This window comes from Lissotriton helveticus, chromosome 6, assembly GCF_964261635.1.
Source record: "Lissotriton helveticus chromosome 6, aLisHel1.1, whole genome shotgun sequence".
NCBI lineage: Eukaryota > Metazoa > Chordata > Amphibia > Caudata > Salamandridae > Lissotriton > Lissotriton helveticus.
In genome coordinates, this window is record NC_136067.1 from 1,488,408,059 (window position 1) to 1,488,431,216 (window position 23,158).

At 43.6% G+C, this 23,158-nt stretch overlaps 1 protein-coding gene across 1 annotated transcript in view; it reads right to left on the reverse strand.

Annotated features, from left to right (window-relative positions):
- The window catches only part of RYR2 (ryanodine receptor 2), a 3,071,198-nt gene that overhangs the window by 164,395 nt on the left and 2,883,645 nt on the right, over positions 1-23,158 (reverse strand). The window contains exons 95-96 of the mRNA XM_078648003.1: positions 22,006-22,066; positions 6,352-6,498 (exon numbers count right to left, since the gene is read on the reverse strand). Of these exons, the coding sequence (XP_078504129.1) occupies positions 6,352-6,498; positions 22,006-22,066 (208 nt within the window). The remainder of the gene's footprint in view (positions 1-6,351; positions 6,499-22,005; positions 22,067-23,158) is intronic.

The window sequence follows — 23,158 nt, forward strand, 5'->3', positions numbered from 1 at the left end:
AGGCGTCGACTGAGGCGATGCTGGATTACGCGAGTTTTTCTGTGCCGCTTGGGTTACCACAGAGTCTGCCTTGGGGTGACCTGCGAGGCATGCTGGCGCCGATGAGGTTGCCTTGTATTTTATCGAGCCTGGGCACTACCACTGGGATTGAAGCTGGCGTTTGCATTAGTTGTTTGCCTTGTTTCCAGATAAAGTCAATGATGGTGATTGACCTGGTTGTCTTTCTAGTGGGCTCCTTGAAATCGTAAAGGAAGCATTCAGTTTCCTGAGTTTCCATAGACATATGGAATCGTTTGGCAGCCCGCTCTACAAGATTATGGAATCCACCGATGTATGCGGGTGGTGATTAAGAAGATTGTGGTTCTGGAGAGGCCGGAGAATGCGCAACATAGTCCTGGTCTGCATCTGGGTCTGACTCGTCGTCACGGACCTCGCCCTCTTCCTGGTCTCTCTCCTCCTCGTCAGATGAGTGAATGTCTTGTGATGGCTCCTGGTCTTTACCAAGCACCAGTGGAGATGGCTTGTGTCGAGACAAAGGAGTAGGATCCTGTGTGGCTGGAAGTGTAGGCGTAGTGGGTTTCTCCGGAAACCGCTCTTTGTAGTCCTTTATTAGGAATTGCAGGTCTGAGACAATGGATGCTGGTAGGCACACCATTGGTGTAACCTGTGTGGGCACTTGAGTGTGGACTGATTGCTCCACATGTTCCTCCTCTTCCGGCTCCTCGTCTGTGCTTTGGCACTTAAGCACCAAGTCTGATGGGCTAGTGGCCTGTGTATATAACTCTTCCTCCGACTCTTCACCTTGTAATATGCAGGCTGGAGGTAGTTGTTGCACCTTACTGGGCGACGTCAGGACTGGCGTAATTGGCCTTTTCGTAATCTTAACGATGACATGGGATGTCTGAGGTGGGAAGGCATCCATGGCATGCGATAGTAGCTCAGACTCTTTCCATGTCCCTGCGGTCATCTACGCTTGTGTCGACGGTGCTGTCGTTGAAATTACCTTAGTCGACGGTACTTTACCCGTCGTCGACAGTGTCTCCGTCGACGGTGTCCTCGTCGACGCTGCCTTCGTCGGTGGCAATTTCTCCGCCGTCGACGGTTTTCCCGTCGTCGACGGTTTTCCTGTCGTCGACGGAATGCTCCTCGTCGACGAGGTAGGCTTCGTCGACGGTACGGTCTTCGACGACGGTGTCGTCGTCGACGTCTTCGACGTCGATCTCGACGTCGACGGTAGTATCTTCGTCGTCGATGGAGTGACTGGAATGGTCGACGGCACAGGCTTACTCGCCGACGATGAAGGCGTCGTCCTCGTCGTCGAGGAGGTGGCCGACGATGCTGTCGTCGTCGACACTGTCGTCGTCGACGTTGAAACAGTTTTCAGCGCTGAAGAGACCATCGACGCTGTCGTCGTCGTCAAAACCAGCGGCTGCTTCCTGGTGACAGGAAGATCCTTGCCAGACACTGAGGTGTTGCCCTCTGAGGACTTTTTGGAAGTCTTCTTAGGAGGGGTGCCTGAGGGGCTAGGGGTAGTAACCCTTGGCCTCTTCAAGGAAAAATGCGAAATGCCAGAAACACTCTCACCTTCTGACACCAAGTCGTCTGTTTTGTCCTTCAGCCTGTTTAGCCAGAGTAGTAGGCGTCCTTCTCGGTCCTTGAGGGTCTTGTTGAAGGAGGTCCTACATATCTTGCAGTCCTTGGCTTGATGTTGAGGGTAGAGGCAATATAAACAGGTTTCATGTTTATCCTCTACATGTAGCCTTTTCTTCCCACAAGAGGAACAGGCTCTAAAGAGACCTTTTTTCTGGCTATCAGCCATAATGATAGAAGTTGAATAAAGTCGTTTTTTTTTTTTTTGTAAGAAAAAGATTCCTGAGGAGAACTCAGGTGGAGACTCCCTAGCACAAAGTGCAGTAGAAAATCTGAGAGACTTGGGCTCCTGACAGGAAGGTTCTAGAAGGAGGTGGTAGCTGATTGGTTGGTTCTCTTTACTTTGGTCCTTTTAACAAAAGGACACAGATAGGCCACCAAGGTGGGACCATTGGGCCTACTCTGGTTTGGTCCTTTTTACATAAGGACGTGGATAGGACACTAAGGTGAGACCCTTAGGCCTATTCTTTTCTATGTATGTCTATAGGACATTACTTTTTTATATACCGGAGGCTCCCGTCTCGACGACGGGGAATGATTCAGGCATGTGAATCTATGAAAGACACCCAAATACTGGATAATCGCCACTATCTTTTCAAGAATAGATTATGGCAATGCCCTATATTTGGGAGCAGGGTGTGCACAACTGGCCAAATTGCAGTCTATCCAGAATGCCTCTGCCAGATTGCTACTCTGTCTGCCCAAATATCATTCCATCTCACAGGCCATCAGGCAGCTACACTGGCTCCCAGTCGAGAGGAGGATTGACTTTAAAGCGATGTGCTTAGTGCACAAAGCACTGGCGGGAGTGGGGGCTTCCGATCTTCAACATCTATTTTCAAGGTACATGCCAACCCGCCCGCTGAGGTCTGCCTCTCGCGGGCTGGCTTTGGTGTCTAAGATCAATAGACAACGTTGGGGAGGGAAGAGCTTCTCCCATCTGGCTTCTAGGCTTTGGAATGCATTACCTCAACAGCTAAATCCAATTTCCAATCATCTGCGGTTCAGGAAGGAAATTAAAACATGGCTTTTACTAGATAGGATAGTGGCAAGTACTTCAGTACGTTATCCTGCATAGCGCCAAGACGCCTCGGCATTAGTGCGCTTTACAAATACCAGCACTCACTCACTCACTCTTTGTTTCTTTCCTTCTTTGTTTCTTTCTGTTGTTCCTGCATTTTTCCTCTTACCTTCTTTTCATTCTTTCCTTCATTTTTCTTCTTCGTTCATGCCTTATTTCCTTCTTTATTTTTACTACTTCTTACCTTTCTTTCTTTCATGCTTTCCTTCCTTTTTCATTCTTACTTTCCTCCCTTTTTTCTTTCTTTCCCTCCTTTCTTTCGTTTTTCCTTCTTTCTTCTCTTATCTTCTTTCTTCCTTTTTCCTCTTTCCTGCTTTTTTCTCCCCTTTCTTTTATTCATTCTCCCCTTCTTTTCCTTCTTTCTTTTTTACTTTACTTCTTTTATCTTTCCTGTTTCAATCTTTATTCTTCCTTCTTTCTTTACTTTATTTTCTTCCTTCTTTTTCTTTCTTTCTTTCTTTCTTTCTTTCTTTCTTTCTTTCTTTCTTTCTTTCTTTCTTTCTTTCTTTCTTTCTTTCTTTCCCTCTCTCCTTTCTTTCTTTCTCTCTCTCCTTTCTTTCCTTGCTTCTTTCTTTTCCCCTTTTTCATCTTTCTTTCCTTCTTTTCTCCATTTTCCTTCTTTCCCCCTTCTTTTTTCTGCCTTTTATTCTTTTTCTTTCTTTCTTTCTTTCTTTCTTTCTTTCTTTCTTTCTTTCTTTCTTTCTTTCTTTCTTGCCTGCTTTCTTGCTTGCCTTCAGCTCCAATAAACTCAGAATTCAACCTAATCAGTGTGCTCTATTGCAACTGCATTTCTTTATTGATTTGTTTCTATCTTTCTTGCCTTCGTTCTTACTTGCCTTCTTTTTCAAGAGCAAGAGGCTTGCAGCCAATGCCAAACCAATTCGTATTTTCGGATCTTTGTTAGCCAAGACCTTTTGATTTTACAAATATTATGTGTATAGCACATTTACTTATACGGATTTACAGCTAGACTTCATCTATTAGTCTGTTGTTGCTTCATTAACATCTTTCTTCCACCTTCTCCAGCATGCATTAAGGAGGCAATGCATCAAACCATTTCAGTAACTGGCTGCCTTCACAATTACTTATGGCATGAGCCATTTGACAAGGAGCACATCCACACACACAAAGTAGTTCCCTTCAGTGACTAGAGTAAAAATGGTAGTGTATGGGTTTTTTGAGAATAGTACATTTTTTGCCCTTACTCAATGTTTTAATTTGTTTAGATTGATGAGAACTGGGCAGCTTTTTTAACAATAAAGTTGTACATAAAACATGACACAACAAAACAAGAATTGCCAGAAGGCTAGCAGCCAACGTGAGACAATTGGCTTTGTCAATGCTTGTTTATCTTCTGTAGGAGTAGTTGTTCCTTTCTGAATATGTCTCTTCTTCCCTATCAGCACAAAATCCAAAGATGCCACCAAAATGTTAAAATTGAAGTTTGGGTTGAGTTTGCCTGAAAACATATCCTTAGTTAGGAAATATGATTACATTGCTGGCGTAACGAAAACTGAGGGGGCCTTCCTGCACGGTACATAGAGGGGCCCCCTCCGGGCTCAATCATGAGCTCTCTGGCCAGAGTGCAGTGCCGAGGGGGCCCCTTGGAGCTTGAGGCCCCCCGCACCGCGTGGGCTGCGGGGGCCTGTGTTACGCCCCTGTTTGATATGCTTAGAAGTTATAACCAATTACTGGCTGTATGTCACCTTTTATTTACCCTGCTTGGCATGCTTCTGGTACAAAGCTGTCCAGAACCAAAAAAAAGAGAACTTTCCTGATGCTTCACTGAACATCTAATCGAGGCAAGTGGAGAGTTTTTGTCTTGTGTACCTGGGACTAGAAACCTACTTGAAGGGTATGTGTTCTAGCCTCTTGCTCACCATCAAAGACACTGTGGAATACGGACTGCCAATTAAGCCTGCTTGTTCTTTTAGTGTAAAAGCTATCTACTGTGGATGGACAGTGAAGCAGCTTCTGGACTAGAACGCAATGTGTCCTGCCGGAGGACCAGTTAGAACTTCACATTTCTCTGAATGGACGTGAGATCTAAACTCTGTGCCGGAAAAATCAGAATATCATTTCATGATTGGAACTTGGTGCAGCTGTAGAGAAATCTAAAAGGCCAACTTGAAGTAGCACTGAGAATCTCAACCTGAGCTGAAAGAAAATAAAACACAACAATGTACTCATCATTTTATGGAAAAGGTTCATTTCACTTCTCCAATACGTAGGTACCACGTTTCTTGCATCTGTATTTTTGAAATCGTGACCTCGGTGTAACCTCGGCTTAATATTTGATGAATATAACTTCTCAATTTGCAACTATTTTCTCTCACCCATGTCTAGCATACTTGTAAAAATAATTACAGATACGTCCGCAACATTAGAAACACCATGGTGTAACTATCACGTAAGCCAATGGAATAGGGACTTCGGGAAATGCCTCTCAGGAGAATGAATCACGGTTTCCTCAAAACACATCTTTAAATAAGAGTCAACATTGGGGAAAGCAACTGTATCAGCCTTGCCATTATATTTTACTATAGAGATCCTTAATCAAGTGACATTTACGCTCAGTAAGCCATAACTCATACACTGTTCACATGTTGGGGCATGTTTACAAGCCCCATTTGCCACCGGAGCATCACTTTTTTTGACACTCCGGTGGCATAGCTCCATTCCCATATTTACACGGTGACACTAAGTCACTTACCATGGCTTAATGCCACCACCTTGTAAATATGCCCCTTTCCGAAGCAGTCCTCTGTCACAGAGGGGCGTGCCATGGATCTTGCAGTGGGCGTTCCACCGCAACACCCATTGCTTTTTGACGCTGCCCCAGATTTACAAGGATGAGGCAGTGCCACACACTAACACCAGGGAATACCAGGTCTTAGCATGGCGATGCGAGGGGAAACTATTAATTTCTTCTATGCGTACACATAGCAGGAGCAAATTGCCATTATTGATTGTTTATGTGCAGGAATATGTCCCTTCCTGCACATAAACTATCTGCTCTGCAGTGCAGGCACCTTTGCAACATGACAGCAGGGTGCCTGCGCACCCTGCCTAGGCAGCTTTTTTTCACCAGCGCTAAGGGAAACACAGGGGTGTGATGTATTCTTTTGAATACGGTGCATCCTTGGATTTAAAAATTGTCAGAGCACAGCGTTGCCAAATTTGGCATAGCCCCACACTCCGACATTGCTTTGTAAACATGCTCCGTCAAATAAAGATGAAGTGTAGAGGAAAAGAGACAATTACACTCAAAATCTAGTTCCATTCACTGCATTGTTTCCATTGACTTTTAAGTCCTGTTGGCAGTAACAAACTGGCAATAATATGCTTACCCGCAATCAGCTATCCCCCTTGTCTAACAGATGACATCTAGAGAACAGGACTCCATTACACTCAAAGTGCAATTAAATAAAATTCCATTCACTGCATTGTTTCTATTGACTTTTAAGTCCTGTTGGCACTAACAAACTGGCAATAATATACATACCCACAATAAGACACTCCCCTTGTCAAACAGATGGCAGCATCATGTGATTGCGCTGCCCGCACAACCCTACTGTTGAAAATATGGATGCATCAGTGTGCCAAAATGAGCTACATACCTGTTTGCCATTGTGGGTCACTGATGATAGAATGGTTCGAAGTGTCTTGAAGCCCATGGCGATGTCAAGGAGATGAGCCGCAAAAAAGAAGTTATTGTAATGGCCGAGGATAGACATTGTCATGTACCAGGCCAGGTAGAGATAGGACTAATTGGAAAAAAGAGCATGTTAGAGAAATACCCATTCTCAGTAACCAGATAAACAAATAGCTTTTTACAACAGACAAAGGCAAATTAGAACAATTTTGAACATGTAGGTTTCTGTGCTTCCACTCACTCACCACTTAGAACATGACTTAGATTTGATTGCTAATGAAAATTAGGTTTTCTGAGTAATTGCTAAATTCGGAAGCAGATTTACTGTTAGAATTCCCTGTGCCTTACTTAGGGTGTTAGGGTGGGGGAAATTATTTCCATTACAGAGTTTTCTGTTACCACCTGACTCTAAATAAGGATCTAAGGGGCAGATGCATCAAAATACCTATTTGCGATTCTCAAATAGCGATTTTTTGCGAATCGCTATTTGAGAATTGCAAAATGGTATGTATTTAAAAATTCGCTATTTTTTTATCGATTTCTTAAAATTTCTTAATTGCGATTAGCCAATTGCTAATCGCAATTAAGGAATAATTTCCCATTCATTTCTATGGGCCATGAGGCCCATAGAAGGAATGGGAAGGTATTCTCAATTTGCGATTCGCAATTTGCGAATCGCAAATTGAGAATTATTTCAAGGGTGCAAAAGCACCCCTGAAATTTACATGTGTGCGCATATGGCGCACATACATGCCCTAAGGGCATGTATGAGTGCCACATGGCACCTTTACAAATGCCAAAAAGTGCATTTGTAAAAGAATTAGCTAATTACCACCAACTACAAGTTTTTGGGTTTTGCAATCCAGCATTTGGAAGGGGCGTGTTGAATGTGTCCCTTCTTTTTTTTTTTTTTTTTTTTTTTAAAACCTTTATTGTAAAAATAGGATATACATGCGTAAGCCCACAACCATCGTGGCCGGCCACAAAGACAGTCAATAAAAACAGGATAACCGCAGACAAATCTACACTCAGGATATTATAAAATACACCAGACGTGATTGCGGGGTGCGCTACACAAGATATGAGGGTTTCATTTTAAATTTAGAAGAAGAGAGGGGGCTGCGACAACAAGGACTACACACCGTACATAAGGGGATACAGTAGAAACAAGGGGGAATCACCCCATTGACCATCAGAGATAGGCTATGAGGTCGGCAACTATAGAATTTGAGCAGCCGCAGCGATAAGACTGGACAACAAGCAGCAGTACAGAAGCAACATTTCTTGGTGTAAACCCAGAGAGCCCACCCCCAAGAACAGGAAAGAAAGGCTCGTGAAGACACAGGAAAGAAGAAGGTGTGCGACCCAGAGACAGCCAACCCTATTAAAGAGGAAAGAACCCTCCCAAAGCCGGAAAAGAGCGATAGAGACCATAGAACAAAACAAACTAAAATAACAACCCCCCCCCCGCACCCTCCACCCCGCACCCCTGTAATGGCTATGGCCAAACCCACTAACAGTGTGCCTGTCGCCCCGGAACTGCCCCACAGTAGGGAAAAATATAAAGAGTGGAGGAGGAGAGAGACAGACTCGCTCCCGGGCATTCAGCGCCCCCCGCCGGCAATCAAAACCTAAACATACAAGGGGTCATCATTGAGCAAAATGTAAACAGACGGGACTATTGCGAGCGGAGCGGAAGCAGTAATGAGCATGGAACAGGATTGACCAAAAAAAAACAGCACATTCCGCCCCCCATAGCAGCAACATCCACTATAGCAACCACATTATGAAAACAGTACCCCTTGCAGCATAAACCAAAAAACAAAAATGAAAAGCAAAGTTACAGCAGTCCCTCGGCCTCTCCTCACAGAATCATTATAGTCACACAAGATGGGAACCAAAGCAGCAAAAGTCAGATCAGATTAGACAAGTCGCAAGGGACAAAATCAATCCAGCGCAGCATTAAGGAAGGCAACGTTTCGCGTAACCCTCACAGCCCCCAGCCCAAAAGACGAGGACCCGAAGGAGAGTTAGTCATCCCTGTCCAGTCTTACGTATATCACCGGATCCAGCAACATTACCAAACTCCAGCAAGTGCGACGGGCAAGACCTGGCTTGAAAACAGACCTCCCACACATCATGCAACGAGGTAACACAGGAGAACAACATGGCAATGTCCGAAAACGACAGGAGCAGCACCAGGATCTCCGGCAGCAGGTCGCAGGAAAAGGGTCCATAAGTCAGATTCAGTCCAGCGCCGCTAAACTGTCCAGTGCATCCAAAGGCATGATCATGGAATGTTGCGAGGCACGGTGTTTCTGATCCTCCGGGTGCAGTAATGGGCGCCATCTTGAAGCTTCTGGGTGACGAAGACGGCGTCTCGCCATGTGTTAACGGGTCAGCCGATCTCATTCGCTCCACCGCGAGGGCCACCCCGTCCAACTTGTCCCCCAGTAATCGGGCGCCCTGAACCAAGGTGTCACGGAGGGCAGCTAGGGAAGCCATCAAATCGCCAAGATGTAGATCCGGTCCGTGCCCCCTGTGTATCATGCACCCCTTCTCCATAGTTGCACGGGGCCAAGCAGGGCCGGAGCGGGGCCGCGGCACAAGCAGCAAGGCGGCAAGCGGTGTAACCAAGAGCAATTAAAAGGCACCGCCGGGGTTAGTTCAGCTGGGCGGCGGCTCAGTGGAAATTCGGGAGCCTCCCGCCAGGAGCGGGACAAAACACTTCTCGGCGGAGAACAATCGAAGACCGTGTCGCACCATCCGTCCACATGGAAGCAGAATGATATGCACGGTCCTCCCACTTGCGCACAGTCCGCCAATATGGGCCCGCCAGAAAAACTGCCGCTACACACCACCACGGAGCTGACCAGTCCCTCCAGGTCTCCGGCGGCCGTCGTTATGCACTCAGGGACCCGCTTCAGTCCAGCCGAGGCCCCGGTCTCAGGGCCGTCGCGGGCCGCGAACTTCGCCGATCCTAACTCGCCTCCAGAAGCAGGCACGGACCTCGGGGCTTCACCCTCGGCAAGCGGACGCTTTCATGTCCCCGCGCACACCGTCTTGCTGCGGTAGTGCATACAGGATGTGGTCTCAGGATGAGATGGTGATCGGAGTCGAGGGACTAAGCAGCCATTGCGGTTGCCGGCTAGGCTCCTCCTCGAATGTGCCCCTTCTTAATTGCCTATTTAATTTATATGTATGAATGTTGTGCAACCGCAATGCTTGGCTGTCCTAGGAAGTTATGCTCATAGGTTAGGTGTGACACTGTTGCCAGAACACCGATGCCTAGAAAACATTGTTCTAAAATGTTTGGTTGGAACTGATACAGGGAAGTGGAAGGCAATTGGAGAAGGTGATATCTTTCAAAGCACTGGAGAAATGTTCTGTTTCATATAAAAAGGTAACCTTGAAGCAGTAGGCACCCTTAAATAGAACATTCACTACTCAAAGGATTTTCTTTGAGAAGTCTTTCCCAAGATTCCTTGACAGAGCAAGATTAGATATTACACATGTTTCTCCAGGTTTAGCACTATGACAAATTTGTAAGCAACATCAAATGGATGTCGCTTCAGAAGTGGGATAAGCAATACTAGTGGGGGCTCAGAACTGTGGATGGAAGCAACAGGAAGCTTTGATCTTGGTGCAGCGCTGGAAAAGAAATTGTGTTCTACAGGATGGTAAGAGTGAAGGAAGTGCAGCCCCTTCATAATTTTTCTGTGGTTGGTCACAATTGTAGAGGCAGTGTCAGTTTGAGTTCATTTTTTAGCCAATCAGAATATTATATTTTGACCAGACAGCTAAATAATATTGTATTGCTAACTTCACATATATTTTAAGACTGAGAACATTGATTTAAAGTTAACAAAACGTTCACTGCAATTTTGGTTCAGGATTCTCAGAATGAAACTGCTGAAGCTGGCTCATTTTAAGATTAGTCTTTTTAGAAGATTTTTGAGCATCTCAGAGATCAAAACAATGTATTCCTGCCATAACTCAAGAGGTGTAGGCCTCCATATTGAATAAGATAGCATTGAGCAACCTTCAGGAGGCTATTGCACCCAGTCTGTTGTATCTCAATGAGCAGTGCCTGCGTGGCTTGCCCGTGCTGGAGCCTCACCAACTGCTCACCAATGGCATTATGGGGTCCCCAAGTGGTAAGCCACAGCAGCCTGATCCTAGTATTCTTTCCTCCAGGGGAAAAAGTCTGCTGTGCACAGGAGGGACCTCTGTGTTCAGCTGCAGTGTCTCTATCATGTAGGGGCTGTAGGCCATGGCAACCACTGTGCTGAGCTTAAGAGTGGGAAAACAAGTGATAAGCACTGTCATAATATATGTATATATATATATATATATATATATATTTTATTTTTTTATATATATATTTTTATTATGTTGACATCTATGTCCTGACAGTGGTTGCTATGAGTGTAATGTTGGTGAAATACTAACGGTGGTAATTCATGGCCCAGTGGTGGTACCCGCGATATGTTGGTTCTCCCCTCTGTCATAATGATGGATTGGGCAATTATGCTAAGAACTCGTGGCATAATGGTGGTGACAATTCTTGGCATAATTTGAACATTCATGGAACAATCGGGGTGAGACCAGAGTGTGTGATCTTTAGCTAGACACCCTCACAACTTCTCAACAGCCTTTGAATGGTGGGGATAGTGTGGTAAATAAAATATTACCCTGGCAGAATTTCTAGGCATTAACAAAGTATCATGCATCAAATGAGAGACAGGATCCGTGGTGTCCAAGTTAAATGGGCTTTATTCCAATAACTCAAGTCAAAGGGAGAATATGTTCCATCACCTCTGAGGTTCAGGAAGAGTCTTCTAATCATTTAATAACAAAACATCATATATATACTTTTTACTCCTTGTACATAGGGAGCTCGAGGCAGAGCAAGACAGAAAATGAGATAAGAACATGTGGGTGTACACTTTGATGAGTCATAGGTAGGTGATAGGTAGGTGTCATAGGTGGGTGGGTACTTAGGAGGAGTTTGCATGACCAGCTGGAACTCTGCCCTACTTGTGTGCAACTTGGACATGACGTGCAATTGACGTGTAACTGGGAGGAGAGCTGACTTTCAGTCTAGCAAGAGATCTCTTCTGTCAAGGCGACTTGAGCACGTCTTGTCCAATCTGATATGATAGGGGATGTATTATCTGAAGCAAAAGGTTGTTCATCACTAGAAATATAGAAAAAGCATATTTATTCGTTCATTGCATGAGCTTTCTGAGGGTGCAAGCACTGTAATTCACTTAGATGGAGACAGAATGGCTAGGCCCTATCTCCCTCGGACGGGTTCTGTTTACTTTTCCTCACCGGGCAGGGATGCCACTCTGTACAGCAAACAGATAACTGATATTCATAATACGGTCTTGGCAGGCTTCTTGCTGACGTGACTGCAATTTCTCAGTGTGCCAGGAATCATGAAAACAATATTTCAGAAAGTGGTTTCAAGCTCAACCACAAAAAGGGTTCAGTACGATATTTATTTAAATGTGCACAATGCATAATGCAAAAACATGGGCCTACACGTTAGCTTAACGTTTGGGAGACTTGATGACTTGACTTGCAGGACATGTTTGCAGAGGCCTAGTGATTCAGGCCACTACGGGAAATATGCATGGGTGACATGCACATATATGTAACATAGGGTATATGTAGTGGACATTTTTGGTCAGGCAAAATATCATTTTCCTCATTCCCTCCTTGTCCCCTACATAACCCTTTAGGATACATCTATATTCATGAGACCGTATAGTTCATCATACAGAATCATTTGTTCATCTTTAACTCTTTGTTTACGTGGATGGGGAACACAGGCAGTGGCACACAGGCCGCAAATCGCCGGGCCACACTGCAAACAGAGACAGCAACCAAATATCATAAGTAGAATTATTCCTAGGAAGGACATAACTTTCCATCCCCAAGCAGATATTATACCCCAGAGCCAACTGGACCAGGTCCATGTGCCTGGGTCTTGATGTATGGCATGAGCAATTTTGTGGAGTCTTGTTATTGCTTAGTACACAGATGGTGCATTATCTGGGATGAAAATGCAACAACTAGATCGGATGACTCTACAAGCTCCGCCCCTATCCGCCAAGATGACGTCTAGAACGAGGCGGTTTTGAAGAACGACAAGTCTAATAGCAGACTGTTCCTGGGTCAAGTTCGCCAGGGCAGATGCAGTTATATTTACAACTGTTTCAAGAGTCCTTGTTAACCTGCGTATCAGTTTACTGTTTTGGACGGGACCTATGAAGAAAAAGAATCCTTTGTTGAAATCTGTATATTGCTCCCAAGCTGTTTCAGTCTGATCAATCCCTGCCTCTTTTGTCTAACATGTTCTAGTCGTGAATCTCTATGATAATTGGATGGGGCTAGAAAAACAGGTGGCAATAAAAATGCTATATAACAAGTCCCACCCCAGTCTAAGGGCAGATGTACATAGGCTGTCTGGCCGCAAATGAAATAGGTATGGCGTGATGGTTTGAAAGAAGAAAGTCCTTTATCGTTAAACTCTACTACAGTGTTACACTCGCTGTGTCCCATATGTACTGAGCCTTTCTTACTAACACATAAATCACCTTTTGCTGGCAGGACTGATATAAACGGTGGACCTGTATTTTGCTTGGGCTAAACATTTAACATTATAAAATTAACGGATGCATTTCCCTGCTCGTACTCTTCATTCTCTAAATCGGTTCCCTTTCTTTGGGGGAATCAGTCTTTGTCTGGAAAGCATGCTTCATTCATTACTTTATTCAGGTTTCCATATATCCAGCCACCTGGATAATCTATGTACCTTCTATCTATTGAGCTCATTAAGGCAAACCATGCTCCACATGAACCATTGTGTGAGAACGGTAAAGGGTAGAAGGGCAAGACTCCCTTCGTTTCATGATAAGGGGGCAGTTGGCCACATACCCAGCAATCTGTTGCATTGCTGGTCTGGTGAGAATGGTGTAACATTCAAATAAACGTATTGTTACGTAATGCTAGTCGATATGACAATTCATGAGGTGGCAGGTCACTGAACGTATGCTCTGCGGTGCTGTTACTGGAAGAGTGTATATGTGAGGAAATGGGAAAGAAAACATGTAGCAATAAACTAACACCAATTATAACAATGCACAGAATGAAAAGGATGATCAAGGTAACTATACATCTACTGCGTAATATCTTGCAGTACTTCTCTTTCATTTCTATCTTTTTGCTATTCTCATATGTGATCTTATACATGTCAGAAATCTTAGTCTAACCGATTCACCACCGGGTGGGCTTAAACAATTAAACTACGTCTGACTTACTAGATCTTAGCTTGGACCTATACTCCTTCTGTGGAGTCTTTTCTAGCAAAGGCGGCACAAAGTCTGTATCGTCTTTTAGTGTCAATGTTTCTCTATAAAAGTTCCAAAGTTCCACAAAAAGTTCCAATGATGGGCGTGGATCCACCCCTTACGTCCTTCCATCTTCTTCGGCGTCTTCCAACGAGGCTCGAGGGGGCTTGAACGATCAAAGATCCTGAGGAGTCCAAATTCTCCTGGTGCTATGGCATGTTCCTTGAACTGGGTGTTGTCAGGGAAGGCGGCAGCAACCTGTGAATGAAAAGAGAGTAGTGCAGACATCAAGGAAGCCAGGTAATCTGTCAGCATATTACTGTCAACATCAGTTAGTTTTTTTTTTTAGGCATAGGCGTACCCCACATATATACTTCATAAGGGGATAGGCCTGTTCTGGAATGAGCTACCATATGCATGTAAAAGAGGGCAACCTGCAAGGCCACCATCCAATCCACGCCTTTTTCTGTACAGATCTCAGCAACTTTTGTCTTAATTGTCTGATTATGTCTTTCTACAAGGCCTGCTGCTTCTGGGTGTCGTACACAATGGAACTTCCACTTATATCCTAACAGAAGTGACACTTGTTTCATTAATTCAGAGGAGAATGGCTGACTGTTATCTGAATAGATCACACGAGGTAATCCATACCTAGGGAAGTACTCACGCACTAACTGTCTGGCTGTTGTCACAGCAGTATAATCTGGAACTGGATATGCTTCTGTCCATCTAGACAGTGCACACACAACTACTAAGACATACTTGTAACCTCTACATCTGTCCATTTGGATATAATCCGTCTGGAGAACTTCAAAAGGGTGGTCAGGAGGATGAAATCCGCCTTGTTCCACCGGAATGCCTTTAGCTGGATTGAACTGGCAACAGATCATACATGTTCACACTTTCTGTTTCGCTGCTGCACGTAGGTGCTTGTTAAACCAAATATTCTGTAAGCTGTCTATCATTGCCTTCTCTCCTAAGTGTGCGGGACTATGTGTTGTGTTTATGATTATTTGTACCATAGAATCTGAAAGAAACCATGTGCTTTTTCCCTTAGTCATCCAACCTTGGTCAGTCTGGACCCCTCCTTGTAAAGTCCATTTCTTTATCTCATCTGTGGTGGCATGTGTCTGTATGTCGAGTACATCTTGAGTGGGATCCCTGACTGTCATACATGTTGTCAGTAATGGTACCTCTGTCCTTGTCGTGTCTGTTGGTGTCTGGGCAGTAAGTTTAGCTGTTCGGTCTGCCAGGTCATTACCCTGGGAAATGGTGTCTGTAACTTTGGTGTGAGCTTTACATTTCAGGATAGAAATGGCTGTAGGTAAATGTATGGCTTCTAACAGGGCCTGAATAAGCTGGTCATGCTGTATCTTGGCACCATGAGAGGTCAAGAAACCTCTCTCTTGCCACAGGACCCCAACATCATGAACTACGCCATAGGCATATTGTGAGTCTGTATAAATGGTTACTTTCAAGTGCATTGTTCTTATGCAGGCTTGTGTCAGAGCAATGAGCTCTGCTGCTTGAGCAGACAATGTGTCTATTTTCTGTGTCTCTATGACCTCTGTAGCAGTGGTCACAGCATAGGCTGCTACTAATTCTCCTGTACTTGTTCTCATGCATGAACCATCTACATAGAGTGTCAGGTCAGGGTCTGGGAGTACAATATCTGTCAGGTCTTGTTTTGGTCTTGTCACTATATTCAACACGTCCACACAGCCATGTGGTGGTGTATTTACTGTACTTGAGGGCAAAAGTGTTGCAGGATTCAGAATGTTACGACGTCTGATCTCTATGTGTGGTTGAAATAATGTCAATTCATATCTTGTCAGTCTTGCTACAGTCAAGTGTTGAGTCTGTGTCCTGTTTAAGAGAATAAAAAAAATAAAATAAGATAAAATAATTAAATAAAACTTTTACTGTAACATGGAGTCGCTAAAATTGGCGCTTGACATAAAGCTAAGGTATGTTCTTATGTCCAGGGAGGACAGTTGGAGTAGTTGCCTCCTGTGTAGTTAACTGTATGAGTGGTTTGGCTAGATATGCATACTGGGGAATCCATTGCCTACAGTAAGAAGTGAGGCCAATAAATGCATGAACCTCCTTCTGTGTCTTGGGCTGTGAAAGGTTAGGTTAGGGAAAGGTTCTTGTGTTAGCTGTCTACCGTGTTAGCTGTCTACCCTCCTTGGAAAGCAAGTGTTGTACACCACTTGCTTTTCACAGGCTGTCTAGCTGTCGCTTTAATGCTTGACTGCAAATGCTAGGACTATCTGTCATTAACCTAGCAAAAAGGAATTACATAAAAACAAATAAATAAATAAATATTCTCAATTCAAAAGCACTATTTTTATTTTGAGGGAACCTCAAACAAACGCCCATGAACCTCTGTTAACCTCTAAGTTAAGTGGAGCCTCGTTCCAAAAGCTCTACAGTTTATACTAGAATCCTACTCTAAATCTTGGGAATAGTATGACCATATCACCTACAATATGCTCTCTAAATGTATTTGAATAAAACCAAAGTATTCTTGTCATAGACAGAAGGCCTAGAGCCTCGCCACTCCTCACTTCTTTGAGAAGCAGCCCCTCCCTCTAGAATTATGTTCGCGCTCTGAGTTTTGAATCAATTCCAAGCCGGGCTACACTGTGATCTAAAATTGAATGACTGCCAGATGCTGAACCCATCGCAAGAGCAAGACTCCTGCCAATTATTCTGTTTACACTATTTTAAACTATACATTTTCAAGCGTGACTTATCTGTAAGGAAGAGCAACTATTCGTACACAAGTCAGAGGGGCTGGGGAGGTACCTTCGCTGCGAACTCACTCCTTGCTCACCTACCCCTCCCCTCAGAGCCAGGAGCTGACTCAGTGTCAAACATAACAAATAGGAGACAAGCCTCTCACTCGTCTCTGCTTCACTAAAATTGGGTCGCAGCCAACGCTGAGCTCATTGAAAGAGTCAAGCGTCTGCCAAGTTTCCTAAAGAGTGAGCTGCAAGCCTCCACCCTCTACATGCGAAGGAAGCTAGTGTCAGCCGGATGAGTAGCCCTCCCTTTACATAAACAAAGGGATCGCGGAAGGAATTGGAGTATGGCCAATATCAACAAGACAGGCACTGCTCGCTCCAAGAGGGAAAAGCCCTCCCTTTACATAAACATTTACTGGGAGCCAGGCCATCTCGGTCTCGGACGGACTGTCTCAAGGTCGAAAAACACATTCCTTGTACGTCATAACATATCTCTTCCCAGGCCAGAACCATTAGTAAATTAATAAAGACATGTATTTTTCTGTAACTGAGTGACATGCTAGTATTTTAAAATAATTCTGTTACAATGTACTGCTGCTTAAAAGCCCCACTTTCTAAAAAAACACTTTTGTCTAACTAATTCAGCTAGAAGGCAAGACATTTGAAACATGGGCATTTGTTTAGCAGGCAAATTAACACACAAATATGGGACAATGTGCTTCTGCACACAAGGCTATGCATTTTGTAGTTGAGAGAAAAAACGAATTATCATGGACTGTTGGGTTGGGACTGTTCTCTGCATACATCAATTGAAGTGTCTCCACTAAATGTTTATCTGAAACCATCTGTGTAAGCATTGTAGCCTAACTGACCTCTGAATCAGACATAATAAATCCTATTTTCCAAGTCTGTTTAATGAATACTGCTTTTACCGTGCAAGATATTACCTTTCTATCAGCAGCCTGTCAAAGTACATAGGTGAGCCTTGAAACTAAATGCAAATTGAACTAATGTAGGGGACACATAGCAATGCATTAAGATGGTAGTGTATTATAGCTATCAAAAAGGGCCACGTTCATTATTTACAAATAGCCATTTTTCCTAATTAAGTGTGCAAGCTCCTCTATTCTACCTATTCAAAGGGCCAGATTCATAATTTTTCAAACAAAAAAAAAAAACATGTTTTCTAATTGAGTCTATTAACTGTCACAACGCTATTCTAAAGGGCAGCTTGCATTGGGAAAAATATTCTGTAGAAACATTCCTATTTAAACAAAAAACACTGTTGCATTACACTAATTTAAAAGCACATTCTAAGATGGGTCTGTTCTATAATTTCTTCTCAACCGTGAAAACATTAAAGCACTCTTCGTGGTGCCAACCCTTATCTCAATTCGACTGGTCTATTTACAACTACCGACCTCTGAGTCAAACACATTAAATCAAGTGTTCCAAGGCAAACCCTTTACAAATACACTTCTTTACTCTCCATGCAACATTTTACCATTCAATCTGCAAACTGAATACGCTCATTGGATAACATGGCAAATCGCACCTCCACACAAAACATGCTTTTTCCACCACTTCCACAGCTCAGATCCTTTTCAAATTTGGCATCACAGTAGTCCAAGCTATTCCCTAAATCCTCACCAAAAAACAACCAAATCCCTCCACTGGAACGGGTACGAATTTCCGCTCAAAAACACGCCCCCCGCAAACACCAAAATACGCCAAAATCCCTCAACACCTTGTTAAACAGTATGTTAAAACAAATACTGCCTTCTCAATACAAGATATTAACTCTTTGGCAGCTGAAGCACAATCATTCCCCAATGACTGCAGTACATGGGAAAGTCATGAACTCATTTCTCCATGTTATCACATAACACATACGCACATCTTCAAAACATTTTCTCCAAGTACTTGAAAGAGATCCAGCTCTCTCCTGCCTAACATAATGATAACATGCTCTGCACAAAACATAACCACATGGCGCTATTCACAAGCCATATTTACAAGAAACTCAACAAGTCACAGAAATGACACGCTATTCAAATGACATATTTACAAGGCGCTATTTACAAGGAACTCCACAGTAAACATATAGCTCTAACTCTAACTCTAGCTAGTTCTTCTGAGAGGACGTGATTCTTTTTCTTTGGCTTTTTCCTCTGCTAGTTTATTTCTCTCTACTTTGTTGAATTCTTTCTCTGTTCTCCTATGTGACTCTTTGCGCCATAACCCAATGGCATCTTTCTGAGAGGGTCTTGACTTTTTTTTTTTTCAAATGGCGTCTAGCCCATGCTTATTATACATAAAATGACCAGGTGTGTCTCTAGGCGGGAGGTTAACTGATTCTTCTAGTATACCTTTCCTGGTCCCTATCTGACGCAACTTTGAAAACAGTGGCATGTTGAAATCAACACAATGGAAACACAATACACAAAAAATAGACTGTAACAATCAACAATCATTCACACTAAACAATTTAAACACTGAAACAGATACAGATACAACCTAAACTGATACAGAGAGTTAAACATGTACTTGAAAAACAGTTTGTGCACTGAAAATACAGTACAACCATACCGGTCTCAGAAATGAGACACGTCTTTACCGGGCCCACGTTTAACCGTGGACCCGTCTTGACCGTTCCCACGTTTTACCCTGGGCCCGTCTTGACCGTGCTCATAAAAATGAGGCACGTCTCTACCGGATTCACAAATAGCGTGAACCCGTCTTGACCGTGCCCACGTTTACCATGGACACGTCTTGACCGTTCTCATTTAAAATGAGCCCGTCTTGAACTTGATGCATTCCCCATAGTGGTACTCACCGGGAAAGCAGAATCTTGAAACTTGAAGGCCTCGGAAACTTGACATGACTACGCTTGCGCCTTGGAACAGGTGGACCTCTGGAGACCTCGGACCTTGCTCTCTCACGGGCTGGGCTCTGGTTGAGACGATCCGCGTTCCTCACCGCCTCGCATGGATGCCTGGTCGCAGTCCGTCCTCCTCCTGGGCCTGAGGGAGTAGCGGGAAATCCCGATGGCGTGCGCACTTTGAAGTCCGTCACGGCTGTAGAAGGGGGCAAAGACTAGACCCACAACTCCGGCGAGTGGGGAAAGGGATATGTACCTATTCGGGCGCCAAATTATGTGGTAAATAAAATATTACCCTGGCAGAATTTCTAGGCATTAACAAAGTATCATGCATCAAATGAGAGACAGGATCCGTGGTGTCCAAGTTAAATGGGCTTTATTCCAATAACTCGAGTCAAAGGGAGAATATGTTCCATCACCTCTGAGGTTCAGGAAGAGTCTTCTAATCATTTAATAACAAAACATCATATATATACTTTTTACTCCTTGTACATAGGGAGCTCGAGGCAGAGCAAGACAGAAAATGAGATAAGAACATGTGGGTGTACACTTTGATGAGTCATAAGTAGGTGATAGGTAGGTGTCATAGGTGGGTGGGTACTTAGGAGGAGTTTGCATGACCAGCTGGAACTCTGCCCTACTTATGTGCAACTTGGACATGACGTGCAATTGACGTGTAACTGGGAGGAGAGCTGACTTTCAGTCTAGCAAGAGATCTCTTGTGTCAAGGCGACTTGAGCACGTCTTTGTCCAATCTGATATGATAGGGGATGTATTATCTGAAGCAAAAGGTTGTTCATCACTAGAAATATAGAAAAAGCATATTTATTCGTTCATTGCATGAGCTTTCTGAGGGTGCAAGCACTGTAATTCACTTAGATGGAGACAGAATGGCTAGGCCCTATCTCCCTCGGACGGGTTCTGTTTACTTTTCCTCACCGGGCAGGGATGCCACTCTGTACAGCAAACAGATAACTGTTATTCATAATACTGTCTTGGCAGGCTTCTTGCTGACGTGACTGCAATTTCTCAGTGTGCCAGGAATCATGAAAACAATATTTCAGAAAGTGGTTTCAAGCTCAACCACAAAAAAGGGTTCAGTACGATATTTATTTAAATGTGCACAATGCATAATGCAAAAACATGGGCCTACACGTTAACTTAACGTTTGGGAGACTTGATGACTTGACTTGCAGGACATGTTTGCAGAGGCCTAGTGATTCAGGCCACTACGGGAAATATGCATGGGTGACATGCACATATATGTAACATAGGGTATATGTAGTGGACATTTTAGGTCAGGCAAAATATCATTTTCCTCAATAGGGTTGAGTCCTGCTTAGCTTTTTCACGCTTATGATTTGTTTTAAACTTGGACATACGGTAAGACTTCAGATGATAAGTTGACTTTTGGCAGGAATAGCATTGAGACCATGTCTTGCTGGGAATGGGACTCGGTCTTGTGCTTTGATTGCAACCTAGTCCTATATTCCCCAGTGTAAAGATTTGCCCAGATTGCGTTTGGGTGCATTAGGACACATTTGTCATATGACTTGGAGCCATGACCACACCCCAGGCACATAGTGTGGGTCAATGACTGACATCGGCAGTTGTTTTTGGTGGAGAAATTTTCCCTTGCACCTTATTGTAGAAGAATTTTGAAGTCATTCAAGGCCAACACAGTTAGTAGCAGAGCTCGGGATCTGCAGAGCGACCCAGTGCCATCTGTCAGCACACAGGAGCATTGATGGAACATTTCTCCAGATCATGTCTGTGGCATAGGAATATTCTAAAGGTAAGGAATCTGCAGCTAGAGCTATACATCACAAAGTGGAAGTTCTTGACATAATATGGGTACCAAATGCGTGAGGGAACCTACATCAGGTAAAGAAGTGGCCTTGGCCTAGTGGTGTAATTCTTAGCATAATGTTGACTTCTTCTCCTGATGATACTAACATCTGGGTAACACTGTTCTAAGAAAATAGTGGTATTTCTTGGCCTCTTCTTGGCATCTTTCATTTATTGGTGCTCACCCTGGCATAATGCAGGACATGGCACATTGGTGACAATTTGTGATATATCATCAGCATCCATTGGCATACAAATAAATGTGCAGATGGGAGTTTCCAACAATGTTTGATAAGCTGAGGAACATACATCCTTGCATTTTACTATTTTGATGGAAAGCTACATCAACAAGCTATGCACATTTTTAGGCAGTAACTATATATACACACAAACACTCACTCATTCATCCACAGAAGCACATACAATTTCACTCGTGCACATTTTGCATACTATTTTTAGCATGACCTAAAACAGCTTTGCAAAATATGCACTCATGTCAACTAATGTAAGGGTGTTTGTCGATTTTGTCTACGGGCTTTGGAACTTGTGACTGCTAAACAAATTATAGGAAAGCAGGGTAATTTGCCTGCTGGTCAATGGTCATCAAACTATGAACATATTTTACTATAGAAACATTACAAAATCCCACGTATTTCGAAGCAGTTATCATTGTGCCCAGCTGTGCATGAGCCCCCCTCATGTTAAAGTGCAGAATATATTACAGTTACATTACTTAAAACACAATTGGTTGCATGCTATGTGCAAATAATTCAGCTTACGTTGTCTGTAAACACAACTCCCAGTTTCCACATCTGATATTTTACATCAATGGAATTAAGCCTGCAAAGGTAAGATTGAATACTTTTTGAGAAATCTTTCTGCCAGGTTTGATACTGCAAGGTACAAGTAAAACAACAAGACACAATTTCAAAATGTGACTGATTGCCGTTCCATGTACAATTGGCTTTTATGACTGTAATTTAAATGATGCCCAAGAAATGACCAACTGAAGGTGAGTAAAATTAGTCACATAACCATACATAAGGAAAGCATGTTTACCAAAAAACAGGTCCTCTATGGATATACCACTGCATGTTGGATTACTTGTTATGTGTGGACCAGTTGCTAATTTGCACTTAGGTGCCATTTATTATTAGCAGACAAGTTACTTACCTTCAGTAACAACTTATCTGTTAAACGCATAATCTAGCCACATATTCCTTACCTTAGAATATCCAAGGTGTCAGGCTGGTTCCAGAAGACTTTTGCTTGAGCATTACCCTTGCACACGGGCAGCTGGTGTTGGTCAGCTCTGTGTGACTTCATCCACACAGGAAGTGACGTCTGCTTCATCTATATAGGTGCCACCTCGGCATGCTGACATCAGTCACGTTTAAGAACTCTCCACGCCAGGAGTGCGGAGCCATGAAGTGCACTGACAGTATTGTGTTTAGAACAACTAGGACCCTAAAAGGGATGAGCCCTGATCCTAAAAACCTGTACGCAGTGCACTGAGGATGGATGGGTTGGTAAAGAATCGGTGACTAGATTATGTCTCTACCAGATAAAACATTACCGAAGGTAAGTAACTTGTCCATCTGATAGAGACATCTAGCCATAGAGTCCTTACATTAGAATAGATACCCAAGAAATAACATGCCCAATGGAGAGACTGTGGAAAAATTCAGACCAGAAAGTCCTGCAGGACAGAGCGGCCAAAAAGGCCATCTGCTGTGAACCTAACTGTTCAGCCAGTAGTGCTTAGTGAACGTGTGAAGTGACACACAAATTGCTGCCTGACAAATGTCAAGTGCTGGAACACCATGTTGTAACGCTGTGGTCGCAGCCTTAGCTCTAGTGGAATGAGCTCTTAAGCCTTCAGGAGGCTGTTTCTTGTAAAGAGCATAGAAAATGTTGATGCAGAAGACAACC